The 25,540-nt window shown below is 31.6% G+C and overlaps 1 protein-coding gene across 7 annotated transcripts in view; it reads left to right on the forward strand.

Moving 5' to 3' along the window:
* Nucleotides 1–25,540, forward strand: part of LOC105201497 (Fanconi anemia group D2 protein homolog) — a 194,246-nt gene that overhangs the window by 68,511 nt on the left and 100,195 nt on the right. For 6 of the 7 annotated variants that reach the window (XM_039459785.1, XM_039459783.1, XM_039459781.1 and 3 more), the window contains 2 exons: nucleotides 10,240–10,414; nucleotides 23,387–23,644. In XM_039459785.1, coding sequence (XP_039315719.1) covers nucleotides 10,240–10,414; nucleotides 23,387–23,644 — 433 coding nt within the window. The remainder of the gene's footprint in view (nucleotides 1–10,239; nucleotides 10,415–23,386; nucleotides 23,645–25,540) is intronic. The other variant, XM_039459782.1, reaches the window with a different exon arrangement.

The raw sequence follows: 25,540 nt of genomic DNA on the forward strand, positions 1-25,540 counted from the left end.
ATATGGCATTTTAAAGCTAAAGAGTTATACTTTCAAAAAAAAAAAATTATGGTATTGTTATTTCTTTTAAAAAGTAGAATTATATAACAAGGAGTATATGAGGTGTTTTTGGGTGTCTAAAAATCCACTTTTAAAAAAAAAATTATATCTTTGTAACAAAAAACTTTTAAAAACTTTACAATACGGCATTTTAAAGCTAAAGAGTCATATTTTCAAAAAAAATTATGTCACTGCTATTTCTATTAAAAAATGTACTTACGTAACAAGGTGAATATGAGGTATTTTTGATTAAATTGTGTCTAAAATTGAAAATTGATGTGTTTCATAATATATTTTGGACTTTACGCAAAAATTTTTTCTTTTACGGCACTATAGTATTTTAACTTTAGACAGAGTAAGATACGCAAACGGACTTGTTTGAACGTGTTTTGTCCAGTTTTTTTGCATAAGATTACTCACAAAAAAGTTTTATTTATACACTATATGGATCGCATTGACCTTAACAAAATTTTGCTGCCGTGCCGTTAGAATTCTATGGTTGACCAAAAAGTTGATCAACCATATCAATTGAAATACGAGATTTTAAACTTTTTTTATGTTTTGCTCAAAACCTTCTATTTTATTTCGTTTTTACACAGCAAGTTTTTGAAACTTTATATGGGGTCTCTCAGACCCACTTATGTGTTTAAGGGTTAAAGTTTTGTTTTTGTTTCTATTTTATTTCAGCATTTTCAGAATAAATGAGTATAAATATTTTATGCTTATAGCGCGGGACCATAGCGTAGGAATACTGCATACACATAGACCGAGCATGAAGCGCAAAATCTGACGATCAGGAAAAAAAAGATGAAATATACAATAGATACCGTATATCTTTTTCTCTTATTTTTATTTTGTAGAGAGAGAGAGAGAGAGAGAGAGAGAGAGAGAAGTCTACACAGTACGCGCTTTTTCTTTTTTTTTTTACCTGATCTTCAATATGATCTTTAACAGTATTTTAAAAAATTGGACTGAAAAAATCGGAAAAATATTTTTGGTTTGGTTACGGTTTCGGTCTATTAACCTGCATAATATTTTGGTTTTGGTTTCGGTATAAGTAAAATAACGGTTATGATTTGTTTATCGGTTTTGGTTTTGGTCCAGTCCAGGTCCCTGTTTTGCGCATATGCACGCACGCGTGCACATACATACACACATGCACATGCGTGCACGCACGCACGCATACAAAATTTCTAAAAATTTTATTTAAAAAAGATTTGAATTTTTTTCATTTTTTTTTGCATACGAATTTTGTGAAATTTGTTATACAGGGTTTTTTCAGATCTCTGATTACGAATGTGAAATTAGATTTTCAAAATATTTAAAATTGAAAATAATAGTTGTTTACTGGATTAACTCAATAAGAGCGTGAATAAATTTGTTATTTAATTTTAAAAAATAACATTTGACATGGTGCATTAAAAATACAAAAAAAATAGTATCAGTTACTTAAAATTTGATCTACAATATTTTAGATTATTGTTTACGAATATGGTCTGATTTAAAAATTTTTTTAAATTTAAAATTGCGGATTTGTCATATGTTTCATTGAGACTGCGTAAATAAGTTTAATTACTTCAAACCGAATATTCAGCAATTTTTAAGATTATTGATGGACAAAGTTGAAGTAAAAAGCGGAAAATTAAAAGTTAAAATTAATAATTATAGGATAAAAAATTAAAAATTAGATATGATATGACGGACTTAAAGTGCGTTTTGATGATACGTAAGCAAAGAAATTTTTGAAACTTTAAACGTTTTTCAAAAAAATATGAAATTTGTAATTTTTTTACTTAAGTTTAAAATTAATATCATATTTTATATTATATCATATTATTATGGTAGCATATTTTACATAAATCTAAAATTTGTTTTTTAAGCCATTATATTTAGTCAAATGTTATAAATATTTAAATTTGGACTTTAGATTTGGATTCATTAATTCAAAATATATAATGAGAAGTTACAAAAGAAAATTGAAATAGAACATAATTTTTTTAATTGTAAAAGATGTAACATATATTACACCGTGCTTTTAAGTATTAGTAAAGTTTCTAAAAATAGAATTTTAGAAACTTTATTAAATAGTATTTTTAAGTTTAGTCTAATTGTAAGTTTATATAGGGTGTGTTATTTTAATTTCTTTAGATTCGGAAATTATGCAAAATACGAAAAAATGTTTTAAACAAAAGTTATAAGACGATTGGTTTGACTTTGGGTGGCGTCAGATCAAGGTCGTTTTTTTTAATGTAACATTTTATTTTTTATAGCATATTTTTGTAACTGAAATTAATACGTTTCTAAAATGCTACAACAAAGTATTTTTTATTAAGTATTTTTTATTAAGTATTTTTTGAGTTATAAGACTTAAAAGTTACAGTACCACCGGCATTATTAATATTTAAGGTGCATTATGTAAAGTTGCTCGGTCGAATTACATCTTTTTTGTGTTATGTATGTAAATTTGACACAAAAGTATAAATTTGACCGGAAATCTCAACGAATATGCTATTTTAAAGAATGTGCTATAAAAAAATAAGAGATTTTATTAAGAAAAAATTAATGTGACCTGATCTCGGCGCCGTCATCCAAGGTCAATACAAGGTATCGTTTTATGTCTCCTTTTGAGCCATACAATTTTTGCTTGAAAGTTGTTTTTGTATCTTGCGTAGTTTCCGAGATATTTGCCTGTGGAAATTAAAATGTCACAACCTGTATAACAAGCAAAAATTTGAGAAGTGATTCTAACAAAAAAACCTCTTGAGGTGTCACACCCCGATTTTAACGAAACTTTATACTATTTACACACATTTAGGTAATTAGACGATTTTAGAAACTATCAGTTGTGTCACATATTTGGTTTCAAGAGGTAAAATCATCCCTTATGTGTATAGCGATTTTCAGCTTTTTCCGTTATATCTCGGAAACTATTCGAGATATCAAAAAATATTCTATACAAAAGATTTATAGTAAAATTACTTTTATTTGTTCACGTTAATAACATTTTAAAAAAATAATTATTAAAAAAAAATTTTTTTTTAATAATTGAATTATTTTAAAAAATATTATTGACGTAAATAAATAGAGATAATTTTATTGTGAAACTTTTATATAAAACATTTTTTTATATTTTGAATGATTTTCGAAATATAGAGGGAAAAGCTAAAAATTGCTTTACACATGAAGACTGATTTCACCCCTTAAAACCGTATATTGGTTGCAACAGATATTTTCTAAAATCATCTAATTATGTTATCTAAAGGTATATAAAGTTTCATTAAAATCGGGTTGTGGCACTTTGTATCTTGGCAATAAAACTTAGAACTTTTTAAAAAAGTATTAATTATTAACAAAATGATAAAGTGCTATCATTTCTACACCACCTTTTATGAAGTAGATTAGCTTGGCGTGTTTTTTTAATAGTTGTTTCTCCTGTAGGTCTAATCCATTCTTTATACCATTCTCTATTTTTTAATGCACGAATTTTAAATGCCGTCTTCACTCTCTTGAAAGATATATTATTATTATTACATATAAATTTATCCAATTTTTATATGACAAAATATCTTTTATGTTATAATGCTACAAAATAATAAAATTTTTTTATTTTAAATCTGCACGAATTTTAATATTTTCATGATATCAAGATAAATTACCGTGCAATATATATCCTACGTATAAGCACATTTTTTATTATAAACAGTAATGAATTTATTATATTGATTATTTTATAATTAATTGTAAATCTTGCTATTAATACTAACGTTATGATTATATGACAAAATGTTTGCAATTATGATGTGGGATGCGCACGGGAAGCGGATAGGCAGGAGATAGACTGTGAGAATTATGTAAAGAACAAATCTTTTAATCACTTAGAAAGTACACATAAAGGTGTGTGTGTTCGTGTTGTGTATATCTTAGCAGTGCCTGACGGCACTGGTGTGTGGGTGAGTTTATCGGCGCTTAATAGCGTCTAAGGCAGCTTCGGTTGAGAGTTAGAAGAGTCGCTTCTTCTTGGTCGCCTTGCGTCTTTTTGCTCTTGGACGTCCCGGAGTTGGCAGGCAAGAAGTTGGCGTTGGAGGATTACTGTCCGACTCTTTGGACTCGTCTTTGAGTGCATTTGCTTTGTTGCTGGCCTGGATGATGACGGTGACTTGTCGTCTGTCCGTAGGCAATGTTGTTTGGATTGAGGCAGTTCTTCGAGGAGTGCGTGGATCCACAGACCACCAAGACTCCGACGTTGTTGGAAGCGTGAGTGGGATGAGCCTCCAAGGCAGCGAGGCCGTGTCGAGTTCCAGCTTGGCCTCGCTAGATCGTTGGGATGACAGTCGCGATTGAGCAGGGAGGCCTCTCGATGACTTCAGGCATTTCTGCGGCAGAATCAGAAGATACTGCCTGGGCCGCCGACTCCGCAGTGAAGCCGATTAATAAAGAGTACAGAGCACTCGGAGAAAAAGGGTTACAACACTGCCTTTGTGCCGTGCAGAGGCCCGTACGGGACTCACTCTACGAGAACGTGAAGGCTCGCTTCCGATCGCCTTTATATCCCCTTGCCGGATGAATTTTAACCACGAGAAAGCGTTGCCGCCCCGCGGTAGCGCGCATTGGCGCTTGGCGAGCGCGCGCCCGCGAGCGACCACAGTGCCGGCGCTTGATGGTGTCTAGTGAAACGGCCGCCACAATGATATTCTTCAAAAAAATGCTGTATATAAAAATATTTCTGCAATCTTTAACGTATATACTGTTATTTTTTTTGTGATTTCATAATCTTTTTAAATATGGCTGGTTTAAAAGTGGATACATCGAGGAACGGCCGCCACATTTTGAAAATCCAGTAGATTTTTGTTTCTCTGGAAAAGATATTCAAGACATACCACACTGCTCTATATCTGGTGCACTTGCTATAATACAATGTTTCTGGTGCAAGAAATATTTTTGTATGCAGCATTTTTTGAAAAATATTACAATTGCAAACATTTTGTCAAATAATCTCTACGTTAGTATTAATAGCAAGATTTACAATTAGTTATAAAATAATCAATATAATAAATTCATTGCTGTTTATAATAAAAAATGTGCTTATACATTATAAGAAGTATATGGTACGGTAATTCATCTTGATATCATGGAAATATCAAAATTTGTGCAGATTTAAAATAAAAATATTATACATACATATTTATATATATATATATATATACACGCACGCACGCGCGCGCGCACGCACACACACACACACACACACACACACACACACACACACACGCGCGCGCGCGCGCGCATACACACATACAGGGTGTTCATTAATAATTGTGCCCACGTTTTACCGTAGGAGTTGACTTGCACTTGTAGTTACCGACTTGCACTTGTAGTTCATTAAACGCTCCATAGATATCAGATGCTCGGTTACAGGACAGTCCCTAGAAGTACAGAGTCTGGACATCTTCCCCTAAAATGTCGGTGATGAATATGTCAGTGTATGTACGTGAGCTTTATGTTTATCATTGTGTGCACTTGAACGTGTTTGCTGTTATAGCATTAGTTAAAGAGGATTAAAGAGGGATCCGTATTGGTGCTGCTAGAGAACCTCTAGAAGAGAGAATCGCCAAGGGGGGTCACGTGACCGATTCTGTGATTGGCTGGCGGAAATGTGCAAATTTTGCATTGCGACGTCAATGCGTTCACTGACTTCATCGCGAGGAACGATCGGTGGTTCCGCGTGATGCGTGCCGGCCAATGCATTGACGTCGCAATGCAAAATTTGCACATTTCCGCCAGCCAATCACAGAGTTGGTCACGTGACCCCAGTTGGCGATTCTCTCTCCTAGAGATTCTCTAGGTGCTGCCATTCTAGGTGCAGTCCAATCACGTGGAATTTTGAGATGTCCAGACTTTCTACTTCTAGACTCTATACAGAACCGAGTTACACGTACAGACCTCTGGTGAAAATTTTTCTCAGATTTTTTTTGTATTATTTTTTGGAACATTTGTATAATTTTTTATGAAACAAAATCTAAAAAGTGAAAGAAGTATTTTTTAAAAATTGTGAAATGAGAAATTTCAGAATATTTCAGAATTCAAATATATGGAAAGTTCTAAGAGAAGATGTAGACTTTTTAAGTACTTCTAATTGTAAATATTTCCAAAAAATGTTCTAACTCCTATAAAAATTGTATGAGAAAAACTTTAATCAAAGAGATTTCAAGAAAAATATGATTAAAAATAAAAAATTTCTCATAATTATGAAAACGTTCTGAGAAGTTATAAATTTATTTTTTGTTGGAAAAAATGTAAGAAAACATTAGACAATCTGAAGAATTTTACATGCGAGCATTCTGAGAAATTATGAAATTTCTTATTTTATATTTCTTAGAAAAAGTGTATTTTATCAAGACATAAAATATAATGTCTCAATCAGAACGATCCTATTATAAATTAAGAAAAATTTTTCAGATTATCTAATATTTTTTTACACTTTTTTTAAGAAATATGAAAAAAGAAATTTCATAATTTCTTAGAATGCTCGCATGTGAAATTATGTGAAATTCTTCAGATTGTCTAATGTTTTCTTACATTTTTTTCAACGAGAAATAAAAAATTTATAATTTTTTAGAACGATTTTATAATTATGAGAAATTTTTTATATTTCATCATATTTTTCTTGAAATCTTTTTGATTAAAGTTTTTCTCATAAAATTATTATATGAGTTGGAACATTTTTTGGAAATATTTACAATTAGAAGTACTTGAAAAGTCTACATCTTCTCTTAGAACTTTTCATACATTTAAATTCTGAAATATTCTGAGATTTCTCATTTCACAATTTAAAAAAAATACTTTTTTAACTTTTTAGATTTTACCTTATATATACACGCACGCACGCACGCACGCACGCACGCACGCACGCACACATATACACACACACACATACACACACACGCGCGGTGTAACAAAACGATTGCACCTAAAGTATACCGTGAGATAGAGATATGAATCCAAATCGAAAAGTCCTGAGTCATTTTTTGATCTGAGCCTTCTGTTAAATGTTATACTATGTTAAAGTTAGCGAATCAACGCTCGTATATACAAGAAAAGCAGGGACGGACAATAGATGGGCGCGCGGGCGGAGCGCAGCTGACAAATTACGCGGCGGGAGAACAACGATGAGCACCGTAACGGCTGCGCGCACACACACACACACGCACACATTTTATATATATCACATATAAAGTACCTAAATCTTTAGCTTTAAAGTTATTTCTCCAAAATAATTAGCTATTTAGTAAGGAATGTGGTATGATTGAAAAACAATTCAAATTATGAAAAAAAAGTTTCAATGAATTATTAAAGGAGTAAAAGAGGGAGAACCAAACAATGGATCATTTTTTGGAAAGTTGTTCTTAATAATAACTTTGCTTCAGATATTTATGAAGATAGTATTGATTCTTAGCTTAGTGGAAATGCATTTGTTGAAAAAGAGTTTTCAATAAGGAAGAAGATGAAATAGATTAAATCAAAGCAATTGATCAATTGTTACATAAAAACGAATGTATAATGCAGTTTAAATTGCAAGTAGTTTAGATAGAGTTGAAATTATTAAAAAAAAAATGATAATTATTGCTCGGAATTCTTATCAAGATTTTTCAAAGCATTAAAAGAGCAAAAGAGGCTTAATAGAGATAAAGAAAAATAGCAATTCTAGAAAAAAGATATTTTATTAAATGAAATATAAGAATTAAAAATAAAGAGTTGCAAATTATGATTGACAGATTTCATGAGATTTCAGAAATAACAGAAAAGGTGAACTCACTTCTTTTAAAAGTGTATTGAAATTGAGTAGATGAATGCTCCTTTCAAAAATGCAATAATGTTTTTGTCTTATAAGTACTTAAAATATGCGTAAAAAATATAAACAATTTTATTTTATGTTATTATTTTTAATATATATTAAAAAAATTTTGTTTGTAGTTAATAACTTTTAATATTTTTTCTTTTTTTTTGTTTTTGTTAAGTACTTCTTTTTAGCTTCCGTTAGGAAATTGCTCCGAAAAGTATGCTGGAATACAAAGAAAAAATGTTGTTCTGTTTCGCTAACACAATCAATTACTAAAATTTATTATCTAATAACGGAGATGATACGAGTTTATAATACACAATCTTAACTTAATATTTAAGTATTTGTAATTGAAAAATCTTTAGCTTTAATCACAATCTTGTCATTCTTGATTTTTGTCGTTTTAGAATTCTTAAAATTTTTTTCACTTTTTGCCGAATATCCGGTATGTATACTGTAACTAAAAAAAAAAATTGAAATAAGAAATTTATAATAAAATGTGTTCTTTAATGTAATGTTTCTTTATGAATTAATATAACAGTAAATATTCCGTACTGAAATTTATTAAAGATGTTTTAAAAATATTTGAACTGAAAGAATAAAACATTTCAAAAAGGTTTCAAAATATGTTTGCAATGTTTTAGAGATGTCTCTGGAACTGCAAAATGTTTGTGACTCTAGCACTTAAAATCTTGTAAAAATATTGCTGAAAGGTTACTGAAAAAGTGAAGTCGTTCTGAAGTATTATCAAACAGTTACTGAAGTTTTTCTGTTTATAATTTTCTAAATATAATGACTTTAAACTACAAATTACATTATACTATAAATTTAATTATAACTTTGACGGAGTCAAACAAACTTCTTTCTACAATCTTATGAGCCGTCACATTCAAATACGCCTTCCATTTATGTCGAAAAATTTATTTAGGAAATCAATTGTTCTCATAAAATGCTTCCTCAAATAATGGAGTAAAATGTCTTTGTCACCATCGAACTTAATAGAATTGTTTACATAAGTGAAATTGATAGAGCTTTAATAGTAATTAAATAGTGATTAAGGCGTTTTGACCATGGTCACAAAGCTTTTATGTGTTACTTGCGACACTTGTTTTATTGTTAATTAGATATGATTATTTTATTTTTATAAATATAATTTTAATTTGTTGAACATATATTAACTTAGATGCTGAAGAAGGACAAGTAAGTTTGAAATGTCAATCATTTTACGTTGCAAGTTGATAGTTAATTATATTCAGAATTATTACACCTAATTTAATGGCTTATTATTGACTTATATTACATATTAATTTATATTTGTATTACATATTACATTGATTTACACTGATTCACAGTTACGATCACGTTTTGATATAAAATATAATGTATTTTTTTTACGTTTTAATTTATTATTTGTTATTTAATTAAAATAATAAATGTAAATGTAATTTCTGAAATATTTAATGAAAAGTATGGATAATACATATAAAACAATATTTTATACAATACAAATTCTAATAAGACTGGGAATTGTAATAACAAATTGAAATAATAAATATGGCATTACCGGTCGAAAACAGTTCTTAGTGTTGAATAATTTTTTCCAGATGAATTTATAAACATTTACAAAATTCCTCTAAACTGCATGCTGCAATTTTGCCGGATTTATAACACAGTTTAAAGAAGAATCCGAATGTAATATTACGAAATTAAATTGCTTTTTTGAGATAGAGAGAGATAGTAAAGATTTGTACAAGCATCAAATGAATAATTAAATTGATTAGCAATTTTATTTTGTGATATTACATTCATATCCTTCTTTAAAGCTTATAAGTCTGGCAAAATTTCGGCGCGCAATTTAGAGGAATCTTGTAAATGTTTAAATTCACCTAGAAAAAATTATTGAGCACTAAGAACTGCTTTTGACCGGTAATGTCGTATTCATTATTTTAATAATATTTTTTGCATTTGTTTTTGTATTCCTATTATATAAATTTAATACACGTCACGTGTGGGCTTAAAAAATTTTTGCTTGTCCAGTCGGCAGAAACAACAAACCAAATTTTCTACTTGGGTATTAACAAGCAGACAATTTGTCTAATTTAAAAATTAAAAAAATTTACTGCATATAGATTTTAGAAACATTTCTATTGCAATATTTTATATCACAAGATTTCAAAAATATTTTTGTTGCAATATGACATTTTGCAGAATTTTTTCAAAAGTGTTGCTCATTAAATGTGAAAAGGTGAAACCTTTTTGAAAACTCTGCAATCGGTACTCTATGGGATAATAAAGAGAAATTTATAAATTTTTAATACAAATTATCTTTTACTTATGGTATAAAATATTTTTTACTTATACAGATAAAGTGATCAAAAGCGTGAAGAGTTGTTGTAAAGCGCAACCTTTGTTTTATGATCAATTGGCACACATAATTGCACAAACTGAGCTCATTAATACTGGCTTTGTCCAAAAAATTAATAACTGCATCGAAAATGAGTTTATTAATACATATATGATAGATAAGGTACAATCCAGGTAAATATGATACAATTATGCTGTAAGATATTAATAAATTTTATATGAATATGTATGTACATAGAATGTCAAGTCCAGTTATGATAAATAATGTACGTAAATATGAAATCAAAACATAATTTTTTATAAAGTGTTTTTTTGTGATGCTTTAACGCAAGAATAGGAGAAAAGGAGTAAGATGACGAAGTGGGTAAGATGACAAATTGTTAATTTTTTTATGCTAATAATAAATAACGAGCTTAATTTATTAAGAAACTTTAGATAATAAAAAGTAATCTTTGGTGGAGTTTGATTTTAATCTGCACAAAATATGGATAATATAATGGACGATATAATAAAATATGTTTTAGATTCACCCAGAGTTCGACGAAAAGTGTTTGAAATATAAAATACAACTTGTTTTTATATTTCAAATTTTTTTTGCCCAGCTTTGTTTGTACTTAAATGTTATTTTTTTATGTTTGTTGAAGAAATGACATGATTTTAGTAAATATTTTTATTTTTTTTTATAAAATTAGAATATTATATGACTAAAAACATACAATAACGTATTAATATTTTTTTATATTGTAACATTTATATTTGATAATATACTTAATAAGTAAATACGATAACTGTAGATAAAATACTGACTTTTGTGCATGAGCAAGATAACGCATTTGTACATTAATTTTTTGGTCTTAATAGCATTCTGACTATACAGGTGATTCAGAACGACCCATGTGTCCTTGTAAAGACGTGTTCTTGGATAAATTCTGAGACGATTTTTCCTGTACGAAAATTTTGTCCGACGCTTACTTTTTAAATTATAAGAGGATAAAGTTAGCAAATCACGGGTCGTGTACATATGGTAGACAAAAGCGACGCAACTCACCGTCCGACACGGGCGCTTACCTGTGTCGGACGGTGAGTTGCGCCGCTTTTGTCTACCATGTGTACACGACCCATGATTTTTATTCTCTTATGAACTTTATCCTCTTATAATTTAAAAAGTAAACGTCGGACAAAATTTTCGTACAGAAAAAATTGTCTCAGAATTTATTCAAGAACACGTTTTTACAGGGACATATAGATCGTTCTGAATCACTCTGTATATAATGCATTTTAACCAAAATATATACCACAATATGCAGAGCGATTCAGAACAAACGTTTGTTTAAAATGTCTTATTCCTGAGACAATCGAGAAAAAAAGACGATTTTTTTTACCAAAATTTTGTCCAAAGTTTAATTTTTACATTATAAAAAGAAATAGTTGAGAATTACGTACGGGACACGTACAGATGGTAGGCAGGAGCAACACAACTCACCGTTCGACGCGGCCGACTACGCGGTCATCCGCTGCGATTAATTACATGCTACACGCCATGATAAATATGTAATCGTTCTCATGCATTTTTTTTCTTTTTCTTACTCATTTATTATTACTTTGTACAGATTCGATGTCTTCACACTGCCGTAATTCGACGGATGTATAATTTTACGACTGTGAAATAAAATTTTACGTTCCCAAAAGTTCTTTGATTAATTGACATTCCACACAAAACGTTCTCGATTAATTAACATCCTCTATGATTATTAATATTACAATAAAATATCATTGCTCTATCGATAAGTTACCCGATAAATCATGTAGTTCAATGTCAAGAAACCCAAGTGTTTCGTGCCAAGTGAGCACGCAGTACAAGATAAATAATATAATCTGCTTGATTGTTGTCGTTGAGCAGTCTCTGCGTCGACTAACGTGTTGTATGTATAACGCGTTGTCGAATAATGAAGTAGTAGTGATTAATAGAGAGAGATATGAAAAAGAGATTTGTTTGAAAATTCCTAATTTTATCGATTAAGTACATGATTAAATTTGTGAAAGTGTTGATACATGATATAATTTATAAAAGAAAGAAAACTAGTTGATTGTACGTAATGTGCGTAGATTTCTTTCTTCGAATAATTTTTAGTTGCCGAATGATTAATCAGTAGTACTTAGAGTAGTAGATGAAGTGATAGATTAATTTGTCAATTAATCAAGTGCATTAGTAAATCTGATTGTGAGAACGTGTCAATACGTAATACAATAAAAGAAAAAATTTTAGCTATTGGTAAGAATTTTTGGGAACGTGAGATCTCATTTTACGGTTGTGAAATTATACATCCGTCGAGTTACGGTAGTGTGAAGACAAAGTAATAATGAATGAGAAAGGGGGGAGAGGGAGAGAGATGGTAATGATGATGATGATATCGTCATTTATTGAGCGCTCTAATTCTTTCAGGCGCTTTAATCCATTTTTTATTTTACACATTACAGTAGAACTTGCATAAAATATAAACTCGCAAGATTAACAGAAATAAAAATAAAAAAATAAAACTAGTTTAAACATTTTAAACAAAATAACAAAAAAAAATAGAAAATAGAAAATAATACAAAAATAGAAATAATAATAAAGTAAAGCAAAAGAAACAGAGAGATAAATCAAAAATAACAATTTAAATTATAAAGTTCAAGATTTAAAAATAATGCAACATCTGCTCAAAAATTCAGGTGTTATCAATAGTCTCGAAAGATAGCTTTGTAATTGACTTTTAAAGCCACGCAAAGAGGTTGCACAGCGAATGCCTCGAGGAACGCCGTTTCATAACTCGGCAGCATAGCTGCAAAAGGACCGCTTGAAAAACGATATAGTAGAGGTATCCGTAAGTCATCTTGAGCTCTTAAAAGACTCTTTTACGCAAGGAAGAGTGGTGTAGGTACACGTACCGACAGTATCCGAAAAGTCGGGCATCCCATATAGAACATACGCCTTGCCCTTACCTTGAGCCATCGAAGGTTACGAAAATACGGTGAAACATGCTCATCCCACGCAATATGGAACACATGCAGGAATTTTATGCTCTTTGAAGCTTGAGATCCTGCTTACCAGTAATGTTTGTAAAAGTGGCGCAATAATCAAAGATTGGAAAGATAAGTGTAGGCACAAGCCTGATGCGCAAGGAACGAGGTATAAGGTGCTTATAGAGCTCGAGTTGATACAGAGTTACATTAACCTTGGCTGACATTTTAGTGACTTGTAGACATTTTAGTAACGTGTCCCACGTTAGTGTATTAGAGGTAGAGAGATCAAGATATTTGACGGAGCAACAGAATTGAACACATTCACCGTCAACAAAAATCCGAGGCAACCCGTCAAATGGAGTGCCATTGGAAGGAGGGAGGGAGGGAGTGAGCGAGTGAGTGAGTGAGTGAGTGAGTGAGTGAGTGAGTGAGTGAGTGAGTGAGTGAGTGAGTGAAAGATTACCTGTTTATCATCGCGTGTAGTACGTAATTAATCGCAGTGGATGCCCGCATAGTTGCCCGCGTCGGAGACGTTGGACGGTGAATTGCGCGCTTTTGCCCACCATCTGTACGCGTCCCATAATTTGTCAAATATTTTTTTCTATATTTTAAAAACTAAGCTTTGGACAAAATTTTGGTAAAGAAAAAATTGTCTTAGAATTGTCTTAAAAATACAACATTTTAAGGACAAATGTTTGTTTTGAATCACCATGTACATCGCAATTTTAATAATTTTATTTTTGCAAATTACATAAATATTTCTGTTTTTTTTCCATTGTCCTTTAACTACACTATAATATCAAAATAATATAAGTTTATTATACTATAATTTTTTGTATTTATAAGAAGTACATTTTTAACTTTACTTGATTGTTTGTCATTTTACTTGTTATTAAAAGTGATCTTATTCGTATATGGAGGCGAGATGGCGAAATTGACATGTCCTTAGAAATATCTAAAGAACGATGGCACTTTAGGGCCGAAATTTGCCCATAACGGGGAACCTGTGAATTTTGTATTAGGAGTATAAATAAGTTTCCGCCGTTTTTTATCAAAAATTGGGCATTTATTGTGAAAGAACGGTACTTAATGTTTTATTCGAAGTATTGTCCATCGCTAGCCACTACATTTTTCCATCTTTCTGGCAGCATACGGATACCGCGTCGGAAGAATGCTTCATCTTTTGAAGCTATCCACAAATCGACCCAATTTTTTGTATCTTCATATGATGTAAAGTGTTGCTTAGACAGGCCATGCGCCATCGATCGAAACAGGTAGTAATCAGAAGGAGCAATGTCTGGTGAATACGGCGGGTGGGATAAAACTTCCCAATTGAGTGTTTCCAGGTAGGTTTTGATCGGCGCCGCAACATGTGGACGAGCATTATCATGCAGAAGAATAACTTTGTCGTGTCTGGAGTAGTAGTGGGCACGTTTTTCCTTGAGTACTCGGCTCGATCTCATCAATTGTGTTTGGTAGAGAGCCCCAGTAATGGTTTCATTCGGTTTGAGCAACTCATAATACACGACACCAAGCTGATCCCACCAAATACACAACATGAGCTTTTTTCCATGAATGTTCGGCTTGGCTGTCGATGTTGAAGCATGGCCAGGTGGTCCCCATGATTTCTTCTTCTTTGGGTTATCGTAGTGGATCCATTTTTCATCACCAGTGACTATACGATACAAAAAATCCTTTCGTTTATGCCTGGCAAGCAGCATTTCACATGTGAAAAATCGGCGTTCAATGTTTCTCGGCTTCAGTTTATATGGAACCCAGTTTCCTTGTTTTTGAATCATTCCCAATGATTTTAAGCGATGTGAAATTGCTGGTTGAGTCACTCCTAATGTAAGTGCAAGTGCTTCTTGCGTTTGGCACGAATCTTCATCTAATAATGTTTCCAATTCCGCGTCTTCGTACACTTTCGGCCTTCCGCTACGTTCTTTGTCTTCGACGTCAAATTCACCGTTCTTAAACTTGTGAAACCACTCATGGCAACTTCTCTCACTTAAAACAGCCTCACCATATGCTTCTACAAGCAATCGATGCGCCTTGGCTGCAGATTTCTTCAAATTAAAGAAGTAAATCAAAAGCTCCCGCAAATGACGCTTATTCGGCTCAAAACTCGACATTTTTGCACGAAAAAAGATATATGATGCTGATACAAAATCGCTAATATTTTAAGGTTATGTTGTTGTCAGATGTCCAACCTTACGATATAACGTTTTACAACAGACAATTTCAATCATAACGTACTAGTGGCGCTATTTTTTGTGAAACGGCGGAAACTTATTTATACTCCTAATATATTTTTATGTTTTTGGGTCTGCTGAATTCCAACATAAAATTTAAAATTGTCCAAAGTGCAGAGAATTTTATGAAAATACGATATTTCTACACAAAAACCTAGTTTTGCGATACATGTTTTCTAATAGTAATTTTGAACTCAAAGACCTCTTTTTTTATGAATTTCTTTAAAAATGGATTTTTTAAATCACTATATCACTAAATCACTATATACTTTATAATTATGCATACACATATATTCATATACATATGTGTGTTTGTGTGCGTGTTTGTGTGCGTGTGCGTGTGCGTGCGTGTGTGTGTGTGTGTGTGTGTGTGTGTTTGTATATACATAGATACGTACAGGGTATCTTATTGTATTTTTATTTTCTTTTTTTATATTCTTTTATATTCTTTTTTATTTTTTTTATATTTTTTAAATATTTTTATATTTTTTATTAGGAGTACAAATTGAAAACCGCCGTTTTCCAGTAGATGGCGCCAGCGGTAAATGCTGGCACCAAACGTTAGATCAAAAATTTTAAATGTAAGGTTGGGCATCTGGGTACAATTCCTTATCATTGCAGTTGTGAATTTTTATCGGCGTTATATATTTTTTTGTGATCGAAAATGTCGAAATTTGTGCCCAATAAGCGTCATTTGCGGGAAGTTTTGCTTTTTGCCTTCAATTCGAAAAAATCTGCGGCTGAGGCGCGTCGAATGATTGTAAAAACTTATGGTGAGGCTTCCATTAGTGAAAGAACGTGTCGAGAATGGTTCGAACGTTTCAAAAGTGGTGATTTTGGCGTAGAAGACAAGGAGCGTCCCGGACAGGTGAAAAAGTTTGAAGACGCACAATTGGAAACATTACTGAATGAAGATTCATCTCAAACGCAACAGGAGCTTGCAGATTCATTGGGCGTGACTCAACAAGCTATTTCACATCGTTTGAAAACCATGGGAATGATCCAAAAGCATGGACACTGGGTGCCATACGAATTAAAGCCGAGAGACGTCGAACGGCGTTTTTTCGCGTGCGAACAGCTGCTCCAACGGCAAAAACGGAAGGGTTTTCTGCATCGTATTGTAACCGGCGATGAAAAGTGGATCCATTATGATAATCCAAAGCGAAAAAAATCGTGGGGCTACCGCGGCCATGCATCAACATCGACGGCCAAGCCAAACATCCATGGCTCGAAGCTCATGCTGTGTATTTGGTGGGACCAGCTCGGCGTGATTTATTATGAGCTGTTGCAACCGGGTGAAACCATCACAGGAGCTCGCTACCGAACACAACTAATGCGTTTGAGCCGAGCATTGCAGGAAAAACGGCCACAATACGAGCAAAGACACGAAAAAGTGATGTTGCTGCACGACAACTCGGCCACATGTTGCTCAGGTCGTTAAAACCTATCTGGAAACATTGAAATGGGACGTCTTACCTCATCCGCCGTATTCTCCTGACATCGCCCCTTCAGATTACCACTTGTTCCGATCAATGGCGCATGGCCTGGCTGAGCAGCACTTCCATTATTACGAAGAGGCCAAAAACTGGGTCGATTCGTGGGTCGCCGCAAAAGACGAACAGTTTTTTCGACGCGGGATTCGTATGCTGCCCGAAAGGTGGGAGAAAGTGGCCAGCGATGGACAATACTTTCAAGAATAAGTATGTAACCATTTTTCAACAATCAATCCTCAAATTTTGACAAAAAACGGCGGTTTTCAATTTGTACTCCTAATATATATTTTTATTATATTTTATTTTCTTTTTTTTTCTTTTTTTGTGCTTGCGTATGCATGCGAATATATGGTGATTTAAAAGACCCATTTTTAAAGAAATTCATAAAAAAAGAGTTGAGTTCAAAATTACTATTAGAAAACAGGTATCGCAAAACTAGGTTTTTGTGTAGAAATATCGTATTTTCATAAAATTCCTTGCACTTTGGACAATTTTAAATTTTATATTTGAATTCAGCAGACCCAAAAACATAAAAATATACCAAATTCACAGATTCCCCGTTATGGGCAAATTTCGGTCCTAAAGTGCCATCGTTCAAAAAAAAAGATTTTATTCATTTAATATTTTTATTTCTACAGACAGAATTTTTCAACTCAGTTTAGTTGTACCTGCGTATGACCGTTTGGCCATTTCTTATGGGACATTCTGTACATAATAGAATATTTACATAGTAGAATATAACATTAAAATATGTTTAACATTTATGTTATCAGAATGCACTAACTTCTGTAGATATCTTGTACATTTGAAAATACATGCTCTTTAATAAAATCGGATTAATTACAATATATTTATAATAATCGCATCTCATATACATCTTATTTTATTACTTATTTAAATATATAATTTATTTGAACATGCATTTTTTATTGAACATATATTTTTATTATTTTATCATTGTATAATTAATAAGATAAAAAATGAAATATCTAAATACTAGGTGTATGCAAAAATTTTAGTCCTTTTTTCGCTTTAATGTAATTATTTTAAATTGAAATATATTTTTTGCTGTTTTATATTTTTGTAAAGTTGGTATTAAACTTTATAAAATACTATTTCTTATGATTTAGTGCACAACGTTAAAAATAATAATTGTTATAATGAGCGATGAGAAACTTTATATTTGATACTATATTCAATTTCTAGCAAAGAAAAAATGCTACTGAAGCATGTAAATTTATTTGCTTTGTTTCGATGAAAAATATTGTTCTTTAACGCGCCAATATTGATTTTGTTACTTTAAAGGTGATTTTGATGTGAGGGATTGTCTGCGTTTTAGAACTAGCTTTAGAATAGCTCAGTTCAATTAGAGTTTAAAAAAGAAATAATTACTGAAAAGCTAAATTTTTGTACATAGATTTGTATGTATTTTTATATAGTGTATTTTTAAACATACTAAAATTATTGAGGCGAGCTGGGTATCTTGAAAAAATGTGGGACAAAATAGATTTTTTTCTCATATCTCAGAAATGATTTATTTTATAGAAATTAACGTTTAAATCGAAAATAAAACTGATAAAATTTCCTGGGTTTGTCTTTTGAATGAATTTTATACAACCAATAGTTTCCGAGATAGATATTTTCAAGAATCTCTTATTTTTGAATGTTAAATTTATTCTTTCTTTGCACGTATCTCAAATTTGGTTGCTTCTACGTACAAAATGTATAAAATGATATTGAAAGAGTATAAAATTGTCTGTAAAATAGATTTTTATTGAATGTTGTACAACTAATAGTTTTGGAAGTATCTTTTTTAAAGGCATTTTAATTTGCGGTTATTAGAACAATTATGAGAAGAAATCTATTTGTTGGCATATTTACTATTATCCATGGCTTATTATGGTTGTTTTGTTGTTTATTATTATTGTATTTATATTTGGAGAAAGTGACGGTTAGAGTTTATACATAACGATCATGCGGCAGATGTTACATTTCGGAGTAGGTAGCGATTGTGCGGTACTGCGAACACGTACTCTGCAATTGAGAGTAAATTTTCCGAGAGAAAATAAATTTAGTCTATAGTATTCTTCATGCTTTTATATAAAAGTGAATAGATGAATGTGGGGCAAGACAGGATGGCAGGGTAAGACGGATATCCCGTATATCGCACAATTTGAATGCAGAAATCATAATTACATGCACGTTAGATGTGGCTTAGACGTTGAACATTATCCACAAATCAACGAAATAGGCAGCTGCGTTATTGTTATGAGTTACGTCATAATTTATATTTTTTGCGATTTTTTTAAATTTTATCTCATTTTTTTACTTGTGACATTAGTATTAAATTACAGTATATTTTTGAAGTGAATAATCCTATTTACTCGTTGAGTAAGATGGAAAAAAATTTTTTTTTTATTTTTCTAAAATTAAGTTTATAATTCTCTGAAGATTTTATTTAATAATAGTTATATTGAAAGATTGATATCCAAAGAATATTTAAAAAGTAAAGATTTGTTAATTATGATAATCTAGTTTTTATTCATCATCAAATTTTAATTATCCTGTTTTGTTGTACCTTTTTCTACATATGTACAGGATGTCCTAGAACGCTCAGAAAGCTCCCCTTTTAAGAGCGGATTCCTTAGAACATTTTAAGAAAATAATCTTAATATAAAAATGTCGAGGGTATAATGGTTTTCAAATTATTCGCGATTAAAGTTTACGAATCACAAAGTTGACATTTTGCGCGCTCAGGTATGATGATATGCTACCACAAGAGTACCTCTTGACATTGAGGTCATATAAATACGTAGTGACATTTATATTAAGAAATTATTACTCTAGGAAACATATTTGTACATTATATATGCATAATTAACGTTTTTAACAAAATATCAATTCAATAACAAAATATTTTGATAGCCGTTGGATCAGCTATCACAATAAATTTATTACCGTGTTTATATAATAAGAACTTTTATGATAATATATCGATATTTTCAATATTTTATTAAAATAACCATTAAAAATGTAAATTGGTAATTTAATGTAAACGCGATAATGTCAAATAGATATAATTTGATATGTCTGAATTTTACCTTATCAATATATTCAATCTTTCTCATATTATCGCATAAATGATCAATATTATTGATATATTAAAAGTTCTTATCATATGAATATGGTAATCAATTTATTTCGACAGCTGATCCAACGGCTATTGAAACATTTTGTTATTGAATTGATATTTTGTTGAAAACGTTAATTATGTAATGTACAGATATATTTCCTACAGTAATAATTTTTTAATATAAATGTCACTGCATATTTATATAACAACCTCAATGTCAAGAGGTACCTTTGTGGTACCTTGTCATGTTATCATGCCTGAGCGCGCGAAATGTCAGCTCTGTAATTCGTAAACTTTAATCGTGAATAATTTAAAAACTATTATATCCTCGACATTTTTGTATTAGAATTTTTTTCTTAGAATGTTTCAAGAAATCTGCTCTTAAAAAGGGATCCGAGCTTTCTAGGACACCCTGTATAAAATTAAAAAAACTTTCATATTTTGAGTAATAGTCCGAGTTCATATTGCAAGTAAAAATTATATACTCATGTTTTTCAATACAAATTGTGTAGTAATATTAAGTGCGCAACTAAGTTCTCGCTGTTTTTTTTTTTATGAAAATGCAATTTTATTGTGAAAAAATGGTTACAAATGAATCATTCAAAGTATTGCCCATCGCTAGCTACAACTTTTGCCTATCTTTCTGGCAGAGCTCGAATACCGTTACGATAAAAGTGTTCGTCTTTTAAGGCTGTCCACGAATCAAGCCATTTTTTGATGTCTTTATATGAGCGGAACTGCTGATCAGCCAGACCATGTGCCATCGAACGAGTAATAATCGGACGGCGCAATATCTGGGGAATATGGCGGGTAGGGTAGGACTTCCCATTTGAGCGTTTCCACGTAGGTTTTAACGGGTTTGGCAACAGGCCGAGCGTTGTCATGCAGTAGAATCACTTTGCCGTGCCTCTGCTCGTATTGTGGCCGTTTTTTGCGCAGTGCTCTAATCAATTGAAGTCGATACCGTTTCCCAGTGATGGTTTTGTTTGGTTTTAACAGCTCATAATAAATAACACCGACCTGGTCCCACCAAAGACACAGCATAACCTTCGCAGCGAGGATATTCGGCCAAGCCGACAACGTAGAAGCATGACCGGGCAGTCCCCATGACTTTCTTTTCTTTGGGTTGTTGTAATGAATCCATTTTTCATCACCCGTCACGATGCGATAAAGAAAATCCTTCCTTTTTTGCCGCTGGAGCAGTTGTTCACAGATGAAAAAACGACGCTCAACGTCCTTTGGCTTCAAATCATAAGGAACCCAAGTTCCTTGCTTTTGAATCATTCCCAACGCATGCAATCGCTTGGAAATGGCTTGGCGGGTAACTCCTAATGCTGAAGCAAGCTGTTCTTGCGTTTGGCACAAATCCTCATCGAGCAATGCCTCCAATTCAGCGTCTTTGAATGTTTTTGGCCTTCCTTCACGTGGACAATTGTCAACATCGAAATCACCGTCTTTGAAGCGACGGAACCAATCACGGCACGTTGTTTTACTTAGAGCATCTTCGTAAACTTTTTGGAGCTCTCGATGCGCTTCAGCCGCCGTTTTCTTCGAATGAAATAAGAAAATCAACACTTCCCGCAAATGACGATTATTTGGCACCAAATCAGACATTTTTACACAATCAAAAGTACATGACGCCAAAACAAAATCACTTAACGCGGTTTGTTTACCATATGTCTAAGCTTGGTTTGCATGACGTTTTGGATGTTTAAATCGACCAGCACTTACTGCTGGAGCCATCTATTGACAAACAGCGGGAACTTAATTGCGCACCTAATAATACGACACATGTATACATGTATATTTTAATTTCAAAATCGTAACACGTATATTAATAATTTCATAAACAATGATAATATATAAAAACGTTTAGGGTATGTTTTAATGTTGATTTATGTGAACAATCTTAATTTATGTGAGATATAATAATATAAAATAGTAATTGTTTTCAAGTTGAAAAAATAGAAACAATTTTTAAAAGTATTTTTACTTTGTTTATTATAAATTTACAAAGAGGTAGCAAAAATTGCAAAACATCGAATGAATTGACTTATTTATAGGGGGGGATCAAGTATATCAATCAGTATGCATGATTAATTTTACATTAAAAAAATATAACTTAAAGAATACTTAATTTGTATACTATTGTTTTTAGTTTAAAAAAAATTATTATTCCTAAGCATTTATTATTAAAAAAATTTAAGTGGTCAAAGTGGTAAGACGCCTTTACGGAATTCGCGAGATCCAGGTTTGGCTGAGATGTTATTTTTTCGCAATAAAATAATTTTACAGTTTTTCCGGGGAGGGGGGATATTATGTATTGTTTTTATGGTATGAATATTACTATTCCGGCTTCATGACTGTTTCAAGTCCAATGATTATGTAGCGCACAGTTTGAGTTGAAAATTGTAAAAATTGAAAACTATTATTCGGCACCAAGAACTGCTGTGATTAACATAGGTTTTCTTTCTTGTATTAAAAAAAAATTTTAATTTTTATTTCCAGATGAACAAATATATTTGAATTAATGGCAATTATTTTGCTTTATAAAAAATTTATTAAAACCTTGGAATTTACAGTCTTATTTGATTGTTATGATAAATTTAAATTTGTTTTTTTTAATGAAAACTACTTTTTAGTAAAATTGTTTTAAATAAATATATACATTATACATAAAACAAATTGTATTTTACATAATTTAATTTTATTAGCTATAAAAATAAAATATTTGAGCATAAAATGCATCTACGGTTGAGGTGCTAACAGTCTACTATTTTCCAAATTTTATTTTTTCTATTTTTTTTACTTTTAAAGTTATTCGGTATATGATCGAATAATGGCTTTAATATTCGTTGTTCAGCCGAATAGTAAGAATAGTGCCGAACAGATAGAATATTGAATTGTTGCCGAATATTTATTGCATCTTTAAATTAATCTACCGTATTATATGAAAAATAATAATTTTAAAGAAAAGATTAGTACTTGCGTACACCTAACATATATAAGACAAAGAAAAATTATATAATTAGTTTTATATATTTTAATATGTAATAAAATTAATTATATCTTGATAAAATAAAAAAATTATAAAGGTAAATATATATATGTATATATATATATATATATATATATATATATATATATATATATATATGTATGTATGTATATGTATGTATATACCATATATAACTAAATAAATGTAATATATATTTAAGCATACTACAAAATATAGTAAATATAATAAATACAATTTTTTATGTAGTGATGATTTAGTACCTAATTTCGGATTAAACAGTGTGGAAGACGCACAACAAAACGGCATAATAAATTTTGGAAATAAAAGAACCGGTCCAATTGCGCCAATACTATTTCGACTTCTTAAAACGTGTTGTATGAAACTCAATGAGCACGAAGAATTGGATGAAATAGATGCTCTTTTGGGATGCGAAATGTTAATGCCACGAAATTTTGATATACCAGAACCTTCAACACTAGATCTTATTATATGCGGCATTAACTGGTAAGCATTGTTTTTTTAATTAAATTTATTTGTTTGTAATGCAGTAATACGTACATGATTTCTATATTTCTAGAAGGGTAATAACTGTATATAGTTAAAAAATTAAGAGTATTATTGTTACTCACAGTATATAATATTGCATGTATCATTGGGGTAATATTACAGTAACATAATATTACAGACTACAGAAATATTACATATATTACAATGCAATATTGCAATAATATTAATGTGATGTTAAAATATAATATATCACAACGTAATATTGTAGAAAAACTCATCAATACTGATATACTTTGTTTTCGAATAATATTTCTTGAAAGCTAAAAATAAAACTTTATAAATTTGAATATAAATTAGAAAATGTTACATTTTTTACAACCTGATACGGGTTTGTTTTTAATAATAATTTTAAAGGCTGCGTGAAAGAATTGAAGAGGAATGCTGAGTGGAAGTTTACGGGAAGTTTTCCACTTTTTCTTTTCACGAGGAAATTTTTTTCTTTTGCTTACTTAGGCAGTGCAACATAATTGAATTTACGCGACCAAAAAAATGGCATCAAGTATTTTCTCTTAACAGATTTTAAAAGGCTTTAAAATGGTTAGACGCAATTGTATCTGTGTAACTTTACAAAAGAGCAATTATTATCCTCAAATTTCATGAATTTTCAAAGTGGCGAGACTTACTCACATTCGTGCAGCTTTTATAGAAGATCTATTATTTTGTTTCAAATAACTATAACTATGTAATAATTTTAAAACGATGGAGACGCAAGTACATTTATGCAACCTTTTTTTTTTTTTTTTTTGGTAACGGAGAGGAAATGCGTTACCGCATACCCCAGGCCTCGGGGGAGGCCTGGTGGTTATGTGGGACTCTTCCCCGCCGACGACGTGTCGGCGGGGACATACCCACTAAAACCTCTCCGGGTGTCCTGCCCTGGTCCATGACTGGGGGGCTCCGGGAACGCGTGCAGCATACTTCCGGAGCCCCCCGGACCCGGTCGGCCGTGGGCCGATTCGTCGCGCCGGGAGCGTCCACGTGGGCACTCCCGGCAGGGCTCTTGAGCCTGGCAGCCCTAGGTCGGGGGAGGGGGACACCAGCCCCCCCCCGCCTCTTCCCCTGTACATTTATGCAACCTATAAGAGAGCACTATTAGTTTTACTTAACTAAATCTATAATTTTTAACTAATCAAACAACTTCTTTACAAAGGCTCGTGAGATAAATGATTTTGTTAGTGACTTTTAGTAGTTTTAAAGTAATTTATGAATTTAATCTTTTTAACATGGTGGCATAGTTGTTAATTAAGAAAAGGAGAGGATAATTATGTAAGTGAGAAAAAAAAAGAAAAAGGAGAAAAAACATGATCAAAAAAGGGGGCATACTTTATTTGATAGTTTTGACTGTTGACTTTATGTATAGCTTGACATTCCGTAACATTAGAACATAATTCTTTACAAATAATTTAAATTAAATAATTATTGATAAGGTTTAAAAGTGATTTCCTTACCATTATATGAAAAATTAAGTTAATTTAGAAAGTCAATGTACAACTTTTATTACTGCGCTATATGTTACCATTACTGAGCGCGTGAATTCTAGGCGCTACAATTGGTCAACTTTATTTATAAGTTGAAAAGTATTATAATTTTGACATTTTTGTATTATTTTTTGTAATGGCAGAGTTCTCCTATGCGTGCGTGCGTGTACATACGTGTGTACGTGTATAACAAACTATTATTTGTTGTCGTTTTGACATAAATATAAGATGTCATTTGATGTCATTTTGATCAAAACGACGATAAATTACAGCAATTTGCTATAGAAGCACGCGCGCGCATTACACACACACGCGCGCGCATTACACACACACGCGCGCGCGCGTACGCACGCAC

This window comes from Solenopsis invicta, chromosome 2 (assembly GCF_016802725.1).
Source record: "Solenopsis invicta isolate M01_SB chromosome 2, UNIL_Sinv_3.0, whole genome shotgun sequence".
Lineage (NCBI taxonomy): Eukaryota > Metazoa > Arthropoda > Insecta > Hymenoptera > Formicidae > Solenopsis > Solenopsis invicta.